The 18,403-nt window shown below is 46.1% G+C and overlaps 1 protein-coding gene across 20 annotated transcripts in view; it reads right to left on the bottom strand.

The window, feature by feature from the left end:
* Positions 1-18,403, bottom strand: part of GBF1 (golgi brefeldin A resistant guanine nucleotide exchange factor 1) — a 120,825-nt gene that overhangs the window by 8,287 nt on the left and 94,135 nt on the right. For 3 of the 20 annotated variants that reach the window (XM_043597347.1, XM_043597345.1, XM_043597349.1), the window contains 24 exons: positions 17,953-18,013; positions 16,389-16,443; positions 15,568-15,666; positions 12,528-12,675; positions 11,971-12,194; positions 11,262-11,430; positions 10,617-10,828; positions 10,181-10,279; positions 9,391-9,585; positions 8,969-9,158; positions 7,427-7,567; positions 7,024-7,112; positions 5,621-5,823; positions 5,082-5,205; positions 4,692-4,817; positions 4,341-4,423; positions 3,435-3,671; positions 3,053-3,146; positions 2,467-2,643; positions 2,080-2,144; positions 1,873-1,996; positions 1,602-1,673; positions 1,363-1,457; positions 950-1,103 (listed from right to left, as the gene is read on the bottom strand). In XM_043597347.1, the coding sequence (XP_043453282.1) occupies positions 950-1,103; positions 1,363-1,457; positions 1,602-1,673; positions 1,873-1,996; positions 2,080-2,144; positions 2,467-2,643; positions 3,053-3,146; positions 3,435-3,671; positions 4,341-4,423; positions 4,692-4,817; positions 5,082-5,205; positions 5,621-5,823; positions 7,024-7,112; positions 7,427-7,567; positions 8,969-9,158; positions 9,391-9,585; positions 10,181-10,279; positions 10,617-10,828; positions 11,262-11,430; positions 11,971-12,194; positions 12,528-12,675; positions 15,568-15,666; positions 16,389-16,443; positions 17,953-18,013 (3,236 nt within the window). Of the gene's footprint in view, positions 1-949; positions 1,104-1,362; positions 1,458-1,601; positions 1,674-1,872; positions 1,997-2,079; positions 2,145-2,466; positions 2,644-3,052; positions 3,147-3,434; positions 3,672-4,340; positions 4,424-4,691; positions 4,818-5,081; positions 5,206-5,620; positions 5,824-7,023; positions 7,113-7,426; positions 7,568-8,968; positions 9,159-9,390; positions 9,586-10,180; positions 10,280-10,616; positions 10,829-11,261; positions 11,431-11,970; positions 12,195-12,527; positions 12,676-13,869; positions 14,078-15,567; positions 15,667-16,388; positions 16,444-17,952; positions 18,014-18,403 lie in introns of those variants that run through there. The other 17 variants (XM_043597357.1, XM_043597356.1, XM_043597360.1 and 14 more) reach the window with 10 other exon arrangements.

The raw sequence follows: 18,403 nt of genomic DNA, 5'->3' as shown, positions 1-18,403 counted from the left end.
TCTCTCTCAAAATAGATTAAATATATAAGCTGAAAATAAATTAGTTGAGCATCTTTGTGTGAGTCTATTTCTGGGTTCTTTCTTCTGTTCCACTGCTTTATGGGTCTGTCTCTCCACAAATACCAGTCTTGATCACTGCAGTTATACAGTAAGCCTTAATAGCAGATGGAGTGATTCTTCCCTCTTCCTTCTTTCTCAAGATGTCTGGCCATTCTAGGGCCTGTGTTTTTCCATCTAAATTTTAAAATAAGCCTAGGTCTACAAAAAACCTTGCTGGGATTTTCATGGGCATTGTATTAAACTTACAGATGAATTTATGGGAGAACTGACATCTTTACTATGCTGAGTCTTCAAGTTCATTAACATGGTATGCCTTTTCAGTTATTTAGATCTTCTTTGATATCTTTCATTAGAACTTTATACTTTTTAGCATACAGATCCTATACATGTTTGTTAGGTGTGTATCTCAGTATTTCACTTCATTTGAAGCACTTGTAAATATTGTGTTTTTGGTTTCATTTTCTATACATTCACTGTTAGTATCTGGACATGTGATTAATTTTTTGTGTTAATCTAACTTCCTGTAACCTTGCTGAAGTCACTTACTAGTTCTATGCTGGCTGTCTTTTATACTTGAGAAAAGAGATCTCAGGAGGGTCCTAAGCATGAGAACCAGGAAACCAGGTATAGGGCTGAGAATGCCACAAGGCAGTAACCATCCAGCCCTACAGAGCAGAGCAGATACAGAACCTGCAGAGATGCTAAGGACCAGCTTAGGCTCATCCCCAATGCCAGCTGTTAGATTTCCTCCAGCCCTGTGACAGGTCACTGGGCTCATGCTATGGAGCACTAAATGTACTTACTCTCTGTCTCGGGCATTACCCATAACCGACAGTGTGGCTTTAGTCCCCTGCATAACTGCCTGCCCTCTCAGCTGCACTCTGCTTACCTGGCCACTGATCTCTTCTCTGCGGAGCAGTCGAATGGCCAAGCGTAGCAGCCCCACCACTGCCCGCTCCACAAGGAAGCAGAAATCCTGTGCCTGGACACATAGGTGATACAGATGGTCTCGAACAGTCTGCCACACACAACCCACACGGTCCCTGAGGAACATAAAGGTGAGGACAGTTTCAGTTGGAGAGGCCACAAGGTAATAAGTCTCTTTTTTAGATCCAGGTTAAGCCTTTCAGGGCTCATTGGTTATTATACCCTAAGCAGGCAGGTATAATGAGCAAGCTTCTCCTCCACTGTCTACAGCTTCATGTGCTTCTTGCCCCTAGAGCCCACTCAGCAAGATGGCTCCAGTCTTCCATCCCTTTGGCACAAGCCCAGTATGAGGCCTGCCTAAAGACTGCCTTCTACCTGTTCTCCAGCACAATCCTCAGCAGCATCTCCAGGCAGAAAGCAGCATCCTCCTCATCATATGTCTCTTCATCTGGTGTCACTGAGACTAGAGCCTAGAGGAGAACAGCAGGAAAGCATGGAGAAACCAGCCCCTTGGGCCTGCCCTGACAGAAATTAAGGCATTTAAACATCACTGTCCCCACCTCCCCTCCTAGACACAGCCAGCCCTTTCATCTCTCTTTCCTCTTCATTCTTACCTTCATGAGCTCCTGCAGTGACTCCAGCTGAAGAAACTTGCTTTCTGTGATCATTTTTTCTGGGTCACATTGCTAGAGGGGGCATGAGAGAGAGGGGGTCAGTGACAAGCACTGGAGGGAAGAGAATATTCCCAAGAGGTAGGGAGAGAAAGTAGAAGGAGTGAGCTCTGGCCACAAGTCCTGGGTGATTCTACTCTTCAGTTCCTAGGGCAGCATCTGTCTAGTAGGGAGGGATCTAGGCTTGTTTACCAGGGGTAGGCAGGCCAGTTACCTTGATACAGTCTAAGGCTGCTCTTTTGGCCTCTTGGTTCTCAGTGGATGGGCCTCGCACACTAGACTGTTCAGTACCACTTAGTGTCAGCCAGCTCACAAAGCTTAGCACTGTTGACTCTCCTCTGTAGAAAGAGTTCAAGCCCTGGTGAGCTCCAGAGTTCTGACCCTCCCTTCCCAAAGCCTTTATCCTCTGATCTGCCCTCACCGATTTGATGGTGTCTCCTCCCTCTGTAGAGAGATCTTGCCATTGGGATCCACGAAATCTTCTACCTGGAAAATCAGGCCAAGAATAATTTCTCTCCATATGCCCTTTGCATTTCCTGCTCCTCCATGTAAAGTTCTCTGGCTTTCTTCCTGAAGCTCACTGCCCCACATTACTGACTAGACCCCCCACAGTTGGTGACCGGCAATGGTTTATACCAGCCTTCATTTATAGCTATCCCTTCGCCCAAGATCTGTGGTCTCACATTTGAGGTGTTCTTGGTAAGCTTCAGCAGTCATCAGGCCCAGTGCTACTTTCAACCAGTTCAATACACAGATAGCACAGAGTTTACAGGCTTTTACCTTGTTATTAGTCTCCTATAAGAATTACCTCCACCATAGCTTTGGGTAGCAGTTGGGCCCGGAAGAGCTGCAGCATGGCCTCCATGATATTCTTCCAGCCCTCCCGCAGGATGTCACCGTGACGATGGGCTAAATGGAATACCGTCTTAGCTGCAATATGGGCTTTGGGGTTGCTTCCAAACACACTAGGCAGGTTCTCAATAGACTAAAAAAAGAAGACGAGAAAAGGCTTAGGGTCTGGTAAATATCTAGAAAGAAGATCTCTAGGACTCTGCCTATGGCTCCGTGAGGGCCCTTCTGTTTGCTACGCTTCAATCCCTCCTAATACTGGTCAGAAGGGCTAACCTGGATAAGGCTTTCCCCAGTGATGTATCTCCTCTCCCACCCCAATTACATGAGGTGACATTACTCTCATCCTAAGGGGTACAGTACATGAGGTGACATTATTCTCATCCTAAGGGGTGTGAAACAGAAATGGCCTAAGTGCTGCTGTAGTCTAGAGGGAGTGAAGGAATACTCTGAGAGAAAACAGCTCCACAGATAAGGATAGATCCATGACTAAAAGAGAGGTCCTCCTTTGGAACTCTAAGTACATAGTTCTTGCCGCTGCTCACCTCACTGCTGAGAGCTGTGAATTTGCACAGAGATATGATGAGATTGTCAAATACATCGCTGAGGCCATAGTGGGCGGAGATCATGGCGCACTTCCTGTAATGTCACATCCCAGAAACAGAGTGAGTCACTGGAAGGCTAGGCAGCCCTTCCAAGTCCCTGAGGAGGCTTACTTGGGATTCTTCCCCAATCAGTTCCAGGAAGAAACCTTCTACTCTTGAGTTTGTTTAAGACTGAGCTTTCTCAAGCTTCGGACTCCCTCCAAACACTCAAGAGAAATCCCTTTCTAAGAAACTTAAGAGCAGGAGTCTGAAAGGCATGGAGGCAACCATGTTAACTCAGAGAGGTGGGAGGAGGTCAAGACCAAGGCCAAAGCTGAACTACCTGAAGCCCGAGATGGCTTTCTGGATGATTGTCTCCTCAAGGCTTTTGTCAAAGACGTAAGAGAGAGCAGCAATAGTGGGGCCCCAGGTCATGGTGAAGAGGTCAAGATCATAGCTGCCAGCAGGCACACGCAAGAATATGCCTTCTGGGGTGGCACCTCGATGAAGCAGCACATTCCACACATAGTTCTCCCGAACCAAGCCTGTCTGCTCTTCAGGCATCACAATTTCCTCATTCCTGTCCAGAGGTAAAGGAAAGAGTAGGTGCACTGCTGTGAACCTGACTGGTTCCAAACTAGGACAACAGGTTTGGCCCATACTGGTTCAATCTGTCAATGAGAGGTCACCAAAACTGCAGCTCAGTGGTCTGCTTCCTACTCACCAGTGGGACCAGGGAGAAAAAAAGGGAGTGTCCAATAATCCCCCATAATCTCAAAGCCCTGTCTCTAACTGTGGCCTTTAGTCCTCTAGTGAGATCTCACATTCTTTCTGGGTATGACAGGATGAACATTTCTATCTTTTCTGATTTACAGTGAAAAACCTAAGTGTCTATCTCTGACTTCTGACCCAAACCTCACCCTCCAGAGCCCCTCTTGTGTCCTCTACCAGCTTCAGAATGCATTTTGTGAGTTCAACAAGAAAACCCAGCTGCTTTGGGTTCAGAAAATGAGCCCATGATACTCTACTTAGCAGGGGCAGTTTAGATCCTGGCTCAGAATCCTAGAGCTCCAGTGTTGTTCAGGCTTCTTTAAGGAAAAAATGGGAAGGAAGGGGCTGCCCAGCTGAGTCTCAAGGCTAAATCCAGGGCATATGAATCACTGAAGTCTGCTGTGACTCTAAAATCTGGAAAAGGAAGCAGTGTGCTTCTGCTTAATAGAAAGCCAAACTATTTTCCACAAATACTCACTTGATGGCATGATACATGTCCTCCAGGATGTCTTGCTCAAAGTCCTTGCCTCCGTTCACACCTTTTAGGTTTTTGCGAAACTCCTAAAGACAGGCCAATAAGCATTTCCCCCCATGTGTGAATGCTGAAGCCCCCCCAAAGAACTCCTGGGTCTATGGTAAATAGGACTCAGGAAACAGAAAGTGAAAGAACCCACCTCCCTAACACAGTTCTTCTCTTGGATTGGTCAGCCCTCCCTAATTCCCCTGGACAGACTCTGTCCATTGCACCCACTGGAAATCCCATGTCCTTCCTGCTACACCCCCAAAACTGTGCTGGACCCTCTCTGCCTTGGCTGGGATCCAAACTTACCTCTAGAGTCATGGGTGCATTCTGTTTGCGAACATTGTGGTTGTGCTGGTCAGTATTAAGCATGATGACAGCATAGGCCAGGGCAAAGCAGGCATCGCTATTGGCAAATGGGGAGCCATTACAATTCTGAAAAAGCAAAGACCCCATCTGTGTCAATGCCCTTCTCTGGCCAAACCCTTACTACCAACCCACTGGCCAATGCTAGGTAGAGTAGGGCTCCCAGAAAGAAATCTGCCAACCTCTTGCCAACTCCTTAACAGAAGCTGGCCTTTCTATAGAAAGCTCACTGATGCTGCTCTCAGCCTTCTAAGGAGACAGCAGCAGGAGCCATAAAAACCCTCAGTCAAATGAACTTGGGATGCTGGGCTCAGGCCCTACCATTCAACTCACCCTCCAATGCTCTGTGAATGCCTCCAGCAACCTCTGGATGACTGGTGCTTCCCCAGGTAAGCGGAAGGCTTCCAAGTAGAGACGAAGAGCTTCATCCAGCCGCAGACCCTGAAAGCTGAAGGTGCTACAGGGAAAGGAAGAAGGATGAAGAGACTAAAGATATATAAGCTGCAAATGTTGGGTTCCCTATTAGCTCCAGTCCCTCTAACCTTCTTATACTAGAACAGAGGAGGCTCAAGTCTCTGGAAAAGGGGCCATCTCTATCTCCTGGTCATCTTTAACACAGAGTAGAATCTGACAACTCCTAACTTTAGTCCTTTCCACATCAGTGAGTTCTTGCCTGGAAATCTCATCCACTGGAACCCATAACCTACCTTGTGCTCAGTAACCCTGTTCCATCCCTTTGCAATGCTCTCTATGCAGAATGGAATGGCTCCCAAAGCTATCTTGCTGGAGACACTTTCAAGTCCAACAGACATAAATCATGGGAAGAGGAAGAGTATGTGACCTATGTCCCCCATTTCTTACAGCTTCCTCACCTTACAAAGCTCTCCAACAGGTCAATGTTTTTGCGGTCACTCACAAACTCTCCAATCATTTTCTTGTCCAGCCGAGGGTTCTCTCGGAGCCACTGGGCTACTTCTGTGTTGTCCATTGGGATGGTGAGGAGGCCTTTTTCTTGCAGAAACTGGATCCCCTTCTTTGGTTTCTGGTTGAACTGTTCTGTGCCCGTGATTAGCAGCTGGAGGAGAAATACCAGAGGTGTCACAAGATGCTCTGCTCCTAAACCAGACAAGGCCAGGCTGGGCTCCATCATGGTCCACAGTTGGTAACCTAACCGGCTCCTAGGATGTGGTTCTAAGTGACTCCAAAACTAAGGCTGGACCATACCAACTCTAGCTTTCCCCAATCTTCATGTCTAATTAGAACTGGCTGAGGAGTTCCTTTTCACTCATTTCTGAATTCCCAAGATGCATAGGACAGCCCTTCACTAACTTGGGGATCAGGAAAAAGTAAAAGAGAGATTAGAGGAGGTTCTCTTCTCTCCAGTTTTACAGCCATCCTGGCATCAGTTTACAGCCTAGCTTGGATTTCTCTTCTTACTTTGGTTTCCCAGCTCTTAAGGACAAGGTGAACTAACTATGATGATAACTCCACTTTTTATCTGTCTAGTCACAGTCCTGCAATTAAGGGGACACATAAACCAAAGTCATTTAGGCTGACCATAAGAAGAAAAAAAGGTTTTCTTGGAGCTCCTGAGGGGTTCAGTCAGTTAAGTGTCTGACTCTTGATTTCAGCTCAGGCCATGATCTCACGGTTCGTCAGATTGAGCCCCATGTTAGACTCTACATTGACAGCACACAGCCTGCTTGGGATTCTCTTGTTCCCTCTGATTCTCTTGTTCCCTCTTTCTCTCTGCCCCTGCCACATGCATGCTCGCTCACTCTCTCTCAGAAATAAACATTTCTTTTTTAAAAGAGAGGTTTTCTTTGTTTTAAAATACACACACACACACACACACACACACACACACACACACACACACACAGTTATTTGAATTTTATTAAAGCAGCAGATAAATGTCAATTTCCTTTCACTGCCAATCTTCACCCCAGAGCTTGAGATGACCAGTTAACCTCCAGTGACACAACATGACACCAGGTCCCAGGCTCTTGTTACCACCAGTAATACTTAGCTGTCACCTAGGGCAGATTTTGCCCAGAGGCACACAGTAGGGTATGCTAATTACAAGGCTTAGAAGTGAAGGTCTTCAAAGGAGACTGGGGGGTTGCTGAAGTCCCAAAAAACTGCAAAGATTAGCTTTGGGAAACCATTCAATGAGCTGCTACACTCTCCCTTATCCTTTGAGACACAAACCCTACAAAAGACACCCAGACAGAGGCAGGCAGAGGTTAAGCTCTGGGGATAGTGCTATATATACCTTCTTTTTGTTTTTAATTTCAATCAGTTCCCGTGGATCTGGCAGGAGACAGGAAAATCGAGGTGGCTTCCGGGTAAACTTTTTGTCAGCTAGGAATGGGAGATAGGTGGAAGAGAAGAAAATACCCATAAGATCTCTTTTCCCAGGCTTTTAGAAAGGTTGCCAATATACTCTAGTAAAAAAGGAGAATGACTCAGAAATTTTCTTGTCTTCATCAGTCTTCCTACAAATCCTATCTTCTAGGGCTCCAAACATTCTATTTCCTCTCTCCAGGTTTGAGGGCATGGGTGAGCAGCCAAGGTTTACCCACATATTGCTTAGGGTGTCTGTGCACCCCACCCCTCTGCTCTCTACCAGACCCTCCAGTTGAGGGGGCTGAGGATCATGGATACCCAGTACCCACCCCCAGAGTCACCAGCTTCCTCCAGATCACTGCATCCTGGCTTCCCGTGTTCTGCTGGCAGCCGCCCTCCACCTGGTAAATGTAGGCCTGGGACATCTGGGGCTATGCCTACAGGTTTTCCGTCGTTGGCTGCTCTCTCAGCTGGTAAGAGAGAAGAAGATAAATGAAGATGGGGTAGGAAGCCAAACAGAGTTATAGGAGAAGTTGAGTCCCAGGTTAAGGAGACCTGCCTAGGTCCCACATAGACCCACATAGGTCACCAGCCCTGAATAGGACAAACCTAATCCCAAACAAGTAGTCAGGTTAGCTAAGCATTAGATTCTATAATTTATTTTTTTTAATTAAAAAAAATTTTTTTTAATGTTTGTTTATTTTTGAGAGAGAGAGAGAGAGCAAGCGAGAGTGGAGGAGGGGCAGAGAGAGAGGGAGACACAGAATCGGAAGCAGGCTCCAGGCTCCGAGCTGTCAGCACAGAGCCCAACATGAGGCTCGAAATCATGAACCGGGAGCCAAAGTTGGACGCTTAACTGACTGAGCCACCCAGGAGCCCCATATATATATATATATTTTTTTTTTAATGTCTATTTATTATTTAAAATTTTTTAAGTTTATTTATTTTTAATTTTTTTATTTATTTTTGAGACAGAGAGAGACAGAGCATGAGCAGGGGAAGGGCAGAGAGAGAGGGAGACACAGAATCTGAAGGAGGCTCCAGGCTCTGAGCTGTCAACACAGAGTCTGACACAGGGCTCAAACTCACGGACCGCAAGATCATGACCTGAGCTGAAGTTAGATGCCCAACCGACTGAGCCACCCAGGCATCCCTATTTATTATTTTTGAGAGAGAGACAGAGCATGAGTGAGGTTTGGGCAGACAGAGAGGGAGACATAGAATCCAAAGCAGGCTCCAGGCTCTGAGCTGTTGGCACACAGCCCAACGTGGGGCTTGAACTCACAGACTGCGAGATCATGACCTGAGCTGACTGAGCCACCCAGACACCCCTAGATTCTATAATTTAATAGAGATTACCCAGTCCCATTCTCTGGTCATCTACAACCTCAGTCTCAAGGGGATGTCAGAGAAGATTAATTAGGGTAGAAGCAGATACTGGGGTGGGGGACAGTAGGGCCTGGAGCTCTCAGGAACAGAAGTCCTATATCCTTTAATCTAGGTTCTCTTTCCCCCCATAAACAAATAATTCTCCTATGCTGTACACCTAAAACTAACATAACACTGTGTGTTAACTATACTTTAATTAAATAAATAAATTTAAATAATTACTATAATTAGTATTAATAATTATATTATTAATTATTAATTTATTATTATTATTAAATGAAAGCCAAAGTGTGGAGAAGAAAAGGACAAATCCATGAGTGTTGCGAACCTGCCTGCCTAGCCTATGACTCAAACCACCAAATCCTGGAAACATAGAATTGGGAGAGCCCCTAGTGGAAGTGATATAAGGAGAGAGGATTTGGTGAGTAGAGAAATGATAAGCATAGAACCCAGGGATCCTCAAAGAAAGAAATGCTTCTCACTATTGCTGGCTTCTCGGATGCCATCTACTGTCTCATAGCCAGGTCTAGCTGCTTCTTTCTTCTCTTGTTGGGTAAGACTGTTGAGGACTTTGGCCTGGCAATGGGCCTCAGTGCTATCAATCACTGTTAACAGGGCATCAAGAGAGAGGAGGTGTGTTGTGTAGAGCTGACCAGACACAGGGAAGGCATTCTGGAAAGTAAACAGATTCAGTAGACTTGAGGTTAATACTTTATCTTTTTCCAAAAATCCTGAAACCACCTATAACTTCTGCATTGCCCTGAGAAAATGCCTTTCTTCTTCCTGTTCCCCAGCTCTCAAGTGTTGCACCCCCCCCCCCACCCGTGTATAATATGCTCACTACCACCAGAGAGATTTCCTTAATAGAGCCTTCTTTCTACAGGACAGTAATAATGCTCAGCACCTTGGACAGCAGCTTGGTGAGGTCTTCAAAGAGGTTGGAACAGTAATAGTCACAATCATAGTTGATATAGAGCTCAGTGACAAAGCTGGGGATGTGCCAGAGCTGCACAATGGCCTCCAGTGCCATCTCCTTCATCTCGTAAGGCATCTTGGGGTTCTCCACAGTGATGATTTCCATAAGCTTTTTGATGTACATCTGGCAATAACCCAGTAATAGCCATTTGAGTAGGATAAGGATTCAAGACAGAAGAGAAAAATTAGATAGGAAAAACATTAAATACAAGAAGGAGACGCCCAGCCAGGAGGCATGCGTTAACATATCCTTAAAGACATTCCTTCCTTCTCTTTGGCCTCCACATTGGGGGAGGCCTGGCTCTCTACCTTATGCCTGATCCAAAACAAGTTGCCTATTGCCCTCTTTGTGCTTTCTATGGGAGCCTTACCTGGTACTATTCAGAGTTCCTTTTTGCAACTTAGTGGCAAAGCCAGTTTGATTTGCCTGCCTGTGTTGCAGAGGAACTGCTGGGCAGAAAACCTGTACCCACTCATAGTGAGGTTGTCCACCAGTCCTCATATTTGGCTTCTTTCATTTTATAGCCAACCAGTTTTCTCTGGGCTCCCTTTAATTTCTCCACCAAAGAGGACAGCCAAGGAACCAAACTACAGAGGCTAATAGCTCTCTACGATTTTAGGAGCCCCTAAATCCCATCCCCACAGCAGGACAGAGCTGGCCCCACTGAAGATGCTATATATCTTGCTATTTTTTCTTTATCCAAGTTCAAGAAACTCACCTCCAATTGGAACTTGAGGTGCTCCCTCATGCTCTCAAACAGTAGGAAGCATACCCGCAGGGAAGCAGCATAAAGGTTTAGTCGCTCTACACTGAGTAGCTGGAGATCAGAGCAGGGTTAAATCATTAGGTTTCTGAACCTATGGCTCAACCAAGAGAAAAGTAGGATAACAAACTCTGTGAAGTTGCCACTAAGGTCCTGTACTCTAAGGAAACTATATCTAGCCATTCCTATATTTCTCTTTGGCTGCCAGAGTCCCCAGAGAACTAGTAGAGTCCTCTTGATGATGACCACTGGCCAACTGGGAAGGGAGATTCTTTTCTGGATCCTATACTCTTTTCACCAATCAACCAAACCTCCTTGTGCTCCCCCTGGTCTCTGAGAGACCGTGGAAAATAGCCAAGCGCTCAGAGACCCTCTAGAAATCCAGTCTTACCTGGAGTAAGTGGCGGCACATCTCATCCTTGATGAGGCCCAACAGGGTTTGGCACTGGGCTACAGGGGCTGACTCAAGAGCCACTGTCAGCAAATGCAATCCCATGTGGATCATAACCTCTGAATTATGGCGGTCGTGTGGATTGGTGAGGGAGATGAGGAAGCGGAAGAGTTCACGGATGCAGGGAAGACCATAGGGGACCAATGCTGTACCTGGGGAAAGCCAGAAGTAAAGTGGGAATGTCAGGAAACAACTGGACTGAAAAGCTGGCCTGGACTGCCCTGCATTATACAAGGCAATTTCAAATAAGTGATTCTCTTCAAGAAAATTTTTTTAAAAAAAGCTTTTTTTCTGGAAAGGTAAGACTAGTCTCACTTACTAAAAGGAATCAGAATTGATGACCCTACTTTCTGTTAAGTCTCAAGCTTTCTATTCTTCCCTCTCACTTCCTATTGTTCATCAAAGTCCCTCTCTGTATAGGTTGGCAAGGGCTCCATCCATGCCAAAGCCCCTCTGGCTTGATTCCATTTCCTGACTAGAAAATCTGGACAGCAGACACCTTGGGTCCAAGATCATCTAGGCTCAGGATGCTTAGTGGGCAGGATAGGGGAGGTGAATAGGCAGAGACTGCCTGAGAGAACTCACCTTCCTTCTGGGAGGACTGTGTAAAGCGTACACCCCGGGGATTGACGTAATCCATGTCATGAACAGAGGCAGAATCAGAGTGGTCAGCAGGGGACGTGCACTCCTCTAACACTTCGGGGATGGATTCCACGGATGCTGACTGGGCCTTTTCCACATGAATCCCTTCCTGCTATGACCAGCAGCAGGGCGATAGGAAGAGGGATGAAGCAAGAGCAACTTGGAACTTACTCCCCCCTGAAGTGTTTAAGCTCCAAGTGTCTGCAGGTGTAGGGCCAGCTCAGTGAGCTATGAATCAATGCAAGATGGCTCAGGGCAGGAGTGTGAAGGACTCAGAAAACACTTCCTGAGGCATCACTGACCTAAAGTGACTAGAACTCTAGAAACAATAGAGGCTCTCATAGGCTTGGGATTTATATCATTATCTTCCAAAGCCATGGCCATTTCCCTCCCCTTTGCCTAGTACTACCTGTATGCAAGACTTGATAAATCCCATGAGCTACCTCTTACAGTGAGTCATGCTGTGGATTTTCTAGCTTGCACAGCTGATTCTAGGAAATAAGAAATAATGAAATAACTCTGAACCGCACCCCCCCCCCCCCCCCCCCCCGCCACCAACCTGACCTTCTTTTGAACCAAAGCCTGGATAAAGGATGAAAAGGGTCAAGCCAATTCTACACTAGAAGATTAGAGAGGGGCCTTGAAGCCATACCTGGGGATCAGGCTGCTCAGGAATCCCCAGCTCGCTGCTGCCAGGCTCTGTAGCTGTGCTATACCCTGGAGAACCAGGTTGTTCCAGGTCAGTGAGGTCTTCCTTGGAGGTGGTCTGGGAGGAGAACTCCAGGCCACTGTCTGTAGAGGGGCTGACCACTGCTGAGGCAGCTTCTGAACTTGCAGAAGAGATGGGAGTGGGCACATCAATGAAGGGCATTCCCCCTGCCAAGCAAAGTAGGTGAGGCTTGAAGAAAAGAGACTCTGTAGGAAAAACATAGTCTCCATGGCACTAGGGGCTCTTTTCCTAGACCACATACTAATCTCTGCATACACTGGTCTCTAAAGTAGTCAGAGTTCCTCTGGAAGGATAACAACCCAAAGTCACTGCAGAATTGCTAAGTGGTCACAGTCTGAACAGACCTGGAGTTTTCCCTTTTTACTCTTAGCAGAAAGACCAAAGCCCCTCAGTTGACTAGTTTTCAATGTTAAAATGCCTGAGAGAGGAAGGTTTTCTTCTATCTATTCTAATTAGAGGAAGCAACCCAGGGCACTCACCAGTGAGGTTAGAGGATAAGGTAGTTCCGTTGGGGGTGGGCAGCTCTGAACCCGGTGTGACTCTGGTCATATGGCGCAGAGGCCGGGGGGATCTCTTCTGTTTCTTCCACTTGGATGAATCACTCATGCCTCCTGCTCTCATTTTCAGCTGGAAATATCATACCTCATTAGCACTGGTACTCAAACTAAGACTCTTTCCCTAGAAATCTCCCTTCTTTTATTCCTACTGGTCCCTAGAAAACAGCCTATATGCCATGTCTGTGGCAAAGGAAGAATCTAGACCATCAGAGCACATTCCTATTCCTCCAACCTTGCTTCTACGTCTGCCATTTCACAGGTCAGCCTGGTGACCTCCTAAACATTCTGCTTTTCAGCTGATCACATATTACTCTGCTTCCCTGAGTCATGGGTGGCAATCTTAAGTCCTGTAGATGGTGCCTGACCCTCCTGCAGAAAAGCTAAGGGCAGAGGTTCCTTTGCCTGAGGCTTCAGATCTACAAGGACTCCAGGGCTTTGCTCCTCAACTATCTGTAGCACAGCCTTCTACTCCTAGGTTCTTAACCAACTATGAGAGTCTATTCCTTCCCTGTCACTCTCTTAGCTTCCCTACTGGTTCGTGAACGGGGCCTAGATCCTAAATACATCCCTGACTCTCTGAAATTTTTGTATCAAAGTGGTCAAGGAAGGGGTCAAGGAAGGAGTTAAGGAAGGAGTGGTATCCCAGCTGATTTTTGGAGTTAAGGATGGAGGGTCATGTCATGCTGCTGCTCCCAATTTTGTACATCAGTGAGACCTCCTGTCTCACTGTTGGGTCTTTCTAGATGCAGTTTTATGTTTTCAGATGGTAAGGCTACTGATTTCTTGTACCTTGCTCTATTCTGTTTTCTTCTCTCCTGCTATATTTCGTATAGCTTCCTTTTAGTTACAAAGGAAAATTTCTAAAATCTATTGTGGGAACTACTCTAGGATATAAATTTTTATGCATTTTCTCCACCCTCAGTTCACAGTTACTTTATTTAAGCCCATTTCATTTTTCTAGTCCTGATGCCTTCTGTTAGGGTTTGAGACCAGTCCTTTACCAGTCCCTCCACAGTTATACCATACTATTTCTAGACTAAGGGACCATTCCTGGACTGGGTAACTGTAATGGTCGAGGAATCATCAGAATTCTCTAACAAAGTAAGAGCCTCTTTCTAAAGGCCGAATATACCCTGTCATCCTTGGCCTGTTCAATTCCTTCTAGCATTTGGGGGATAGGCCTCCTTCTTCATCCTCCCCCAAGCCCTCCAGAACCTGGGTAACCATTAATCCTTTGTTTAGAAACCATATAATTCTTCCTTACCAAAAGCTCCACCCAGAAAGGAGAGAGGTCCAAAAGTTGAGCCTCACACCCAGCTCTTACTAATGTGGCAACAACCTCACACTGGATTTATACTATGCCACCATCGCCAGAATGCCTACAGTCATATGCCTAGAATGGAACTTCAAGTGTTCTGAGCACTGTGGTTAAACAGGAACTAGAATGCTCTCTCTAGTAACCACTGAAGCTCATCTGAAGCAAGTTCGTGGTAAAACAAACAAACAAACAAACAAAAAAACAAAACAAAACAAACCCAAAAAACAAACAAACAAACAAAAAAACAAAAAAAACCTCTGGGAGTAAGAGTCAGCCAAACATACAGACAGTCAAGAAGCTCAAGAGATCAATGAGGGAAAACAAGAACCTCCTGGCTTTATTGGCAATTGTCACTGAGGTCCAAAAAGTACTAACATCTGGATCCACTTTTGTGAGATATCTTTTCTCTCTAGGCGGATTCCCAATTTCAGTGACTCCAGGTGGTCCTACTTCCACCGAGACACCAGTCACTCAATGAGATTCCTTCTGACACTAGGATTAGTCCTGCCTGTTTCCTTCTTTAATCTCTGCAAAACTAGCTCCAACCTGATCATTTCAATTAGTATTCTCTGCCTCCTGGCTGGAGTAGGGGATGAGAAGCTCCAATTCTCACAAATGCCTCAGCCCTGACAAAGTACAGTTATGCTCCCTGTTCATGGAACCCTCCAACACCTAATCTGTATAACTTTGTATTTCCAAAGGGCAGTATAAGCTTTACAAAGAAAGGGCAGGTCTTAGGTTAATAATCATGGCAAAAGGCAGGGTAGCCACTGAAGAGAGAGCTGCAACTTGAGATGAGTCAAGCACATAAATGAAAATGGACACTGTGCATGCAAAAAGAATGCAGGCCTAGGGACCTAGGTGTACACACACATACACAGTTCTTTTAATCTTCAGTGACCTGGATTTCCACAATCACACCTCGAGAATGCCACTCATGTGACAGCCTAAACATAGACAGCCCATACCTCTTTCTCTCCCTCTTCTTCCTAAAGCAGGGATATGGGGTTAGGGGTAATCTTTAACTTGGACCTCTCCCCTAAACTCCTCTACATCTCAACTTTTAAGGGACAGACAGCATCTCTGCAGAACCCATCTTGAGCTATCCAGCTCCTTCCCCTCCACCTAGAGTCCTAAACCTGGGAATGAACGAACGCTTTAACATTAACTATGAAAAATAAAAGACCCCAACTAGATGGGACTATCCTTTCCCTCCAAACGCAGTTCAGGTATCTAAATAGAGCCAAAGACTGTGCTTAAGCTCCATATGCCACCTCTGAGACAGGCAAAGGGTAGAAGAGGGAAGGGGCTTGCTCAGAGGTCCCTCACAGTTCCCCCAAATTGGTAGATATTAAACATCCCCGCAAGATGTCAGCAGGACCCAAGCTCTCTATCCAGGCTCACTACATGATACGTCACCAGTTCAAAGATTCCTTCTGCCTCCATGCAACCAGATGCCCCCAGGGAAATTCCCAACACTGCAAAGCTACAAACACATGCAACTCTTCCAAAACCGTGCTGTGTTATTAGGTAGGGGTAAGTTGTACTCTGCACAATGGAAATGTGACCCAGATGTTACATATTAAAAAAGTAAACATTTAAATAAATAAAAAGGGGGGAAAGGAGAGGGAGAGGGAGAGAGACCTTGAGGTTCTTAAAGAGTAGTACCCTCTCTAACTGGTTCAGGGCTTTGGTCTGCTCCCCACTACTTAGCTCCAGTTTGTTGAGGAGACATGGAGAAATCTGTGAAAGACAGGCAAACGAACGATTTAAACAAAGTGAAATAAATTCAGACACACGCCAATAGGGCATAGGGCAGGAATAGGGATGGAGAGCTGGGGAGAAGGGAAGGTCAGGTGCATGCACCAAACAGCCAAGGGCCATCTCCACGGGAAGAACCTCTTAGGGTTGCAAGTAGAATCCTCATCAGAGGTCTGTGAAGTTCAGGACTTCAGTTTAAAATAGAAAGAGGCCATTCTTCTGATCACATTCTTTTATCAGTTTGAGAACCTTCTGATCTAGAGTCAGGCTTGATTTGTCTCATCAACAGAGACAAGCCCAAGTATGAGCCCATTCTAATCCAGCATTATGGTGGGACTTAGGGCATAGCCTCTTTAGGCCTCCTACCTACTGAAAAGTCTGGGCTTTGAGGGGATGGCAGAACGTTCACTTTTATCAACATACATTTTTAGCCCAATCTGATGGGCCTTACCAAGTTTCCATGAAGGACTGGTTCACCAGCTTATGTGGTGGGTCAACAAAGATAGGCTGGGAAGGAAAGGTTGGGGAAGGAAAGGTATCTGGGAAAGAATAAATTTCTCACTAAATGAATGATAGCTATTTTTAGATTCCAAGCAGACCTGTCTAGGCAAAAGCATGTTTTTGCCAAGCAAGGGTGTCCAGGAAAATCCCCATAGCACTAAAGTTGAGAGACCAAAGTTTGGATGAGGGACAGCAGCTCATACCTTCTTCATGTTGGTCCCCATATAGTTCTTGGGTTCTTCTTTAAACTGAGGTAACCTACAAGATAGAGAACCCCATGAACTGTCATTAGGGATAACAACAAATCTCCCCAGCATGCTAGCCACAGCCCAAAGATGCAGTGGGCCAGGGCATGCCCTGTCTCTTAGGAAAAGCTAGGAAAAGAAGCAGGCTAATTTCATCCTTTTGAGAACCTTATCAAAGTAAGAAGTTGGGGGAGACTTATAATACAGACACATTCTTAAAAAGAAGGGAGTCACCAGGGCAAAGTGACTAATGCCCTTGGAGTGTGGAGGCTCTTTTCATCCTAAACCGACCCCTCCCTGCTTGTATTTACTTAACAAGTACAGGTGAAAGGCACAATATGGGGAGAGGGCAGTCCATCAAAATCCCAGGAGACTGGACATAGTGTGAGCAGTAAAAGGCAGTTTAAGGGGCGCCTGGGTGGCGCAGTCGGTTAAGCGTCCGACTTCAGCCAGGTCACAATCTCGCGGTCCGTGAGTTCCAGCCCCTCGTCGGGCTCTGGACTGATGGCTCAGAGCCTGGAGCCTGTTTCCGATTCTGTGTCTCCCTCTCTCTCTGCCCCTCCCCTGTTCATGCTCTGTCTCTCTCTGTCCCAAAAATAAATAAACGTTGAAAAAAAAAAATTAAAAGGCAGTTTAAGTTTTGAAACCAATAAATCTGAGCCTGAAGAGTGGGAATGCTTTGTAGCAGGGAGCAGGGGCAGATCTAATGTGTGGATAATAAGAATTATTACTTATGGATCTGAGAGCAAAATGAAATACCATGGGGAATTTTTTTGTTTTTTTTTTAACTAGATTGTTTTTTAGAGAAATTTTAGGTCCATAGCAAAATTGAGCAGAAGGTACACTGATTTCCTATATAACCCTGGGCCGCACAGATACATAATCAACCCCGTTATTAATATCTCCCAGGGGAGGCTTTAAAGCTCTTGCCTCAGTCAGCTCTTCTCAAAGTTAGTCTACTGAAAAGAGGTGTAGGAAACAGGCAGTTAGGCATAATATGAAAAGGCCTCATAGCCCCTAAATTGAGGGCCTTGATGAGGGTAACCAGCAGTCTTGGTTTGCCAGAGAATGAAGTGTTTGCAGGGATGCAGGATTTTCAGTGCTAAAATTGGGAGAGTCTGGGCCAACAAGGTTTGTCACCCTAGCCTTGGTCCTTTCTCACAGAAATCAGACTGAGCTCTGGGAGTTCAGCACCCTGTTCCAGGCTCCCTTGAATTTGGCTTCCTCTCTGCGTTCCCTTTCCCAGCTGCTACCTGCACAGAAACAGACACAAGTTTGGAAAGCAGAACAAGGTCTGTTGGCCTAGATCAAATAACCCCCTGCCTCTCACTGAGGCCAAGCCAGCTCCCTTCTCCTTTTCCCTTATTCAGTAACCCTGGGCCCAGTGAACTACCCCCATCCATAATCCCAGTGGCCCCTGAAGTGGCTGTGGGGTTGGCCAGGTCCCTGAAGTGGCTGTGTGGAAGCAGGCAAGCTCAAGAGGCCCGGGCAGCCGGGCTGAAGCAAACAGCAGCAGGTTTACCTTGTGAAGAGCAGCTGCACCATGTCTACGAGAGTGTGCTCTGCGGATTTTCTCAATAACTCTGCACAGGCAAAAACAAATAACACAGGTGTCATTACTTGCTGTGCTATTATCAGGAGGCTTCTCAGAGCAGACTCCCCTCCAAACCTTGTTTACTAAGGATTATGCCAAACTTATTAAAACCAGCTCCAGCTCAGCCTGGCAGCCACAACTTCAGTAGCCCACTAGGTGGCACTACTGAGACAGGAGAAAAAGCTGAGGGCGGGAGGGGTGTTGGTGCACGATGATGCGTTTTTAAGGGTTGCAGGCTGGTGTCAATCCCCGAAAGCCCAAGGGAGGCAGATTTGGTGCCTGGGCTAAGTCATTTGGGGATCTATCCCAATTTCTGCCTTGGCACAATGAACTAAGGTCTCTATTCTAGCTGCACAATAGTCAAGTAAAGACTTCTAGA

Source organism: Prionailurus bengalensis, chromosome D2, assembly GCF_016509475.1.
Source record: "Prionailurus bengalensis isolate Pbe53 chromosome D2, Fcat_Pben_1.1_paternal_pri, whole genome shotgun sequence".
Lineage (NCBI taxonomy): Eukaryota > Metazoa > Chordata > Mammalia > Carnivora > Felidae > Prionailurus > Prionailurus bengalensis.
The sequence above is the reverse complement of the archived record's forward strand: the minus strand, read 5'-3'. Positions and strand labels throughout refer to the sequence as shown.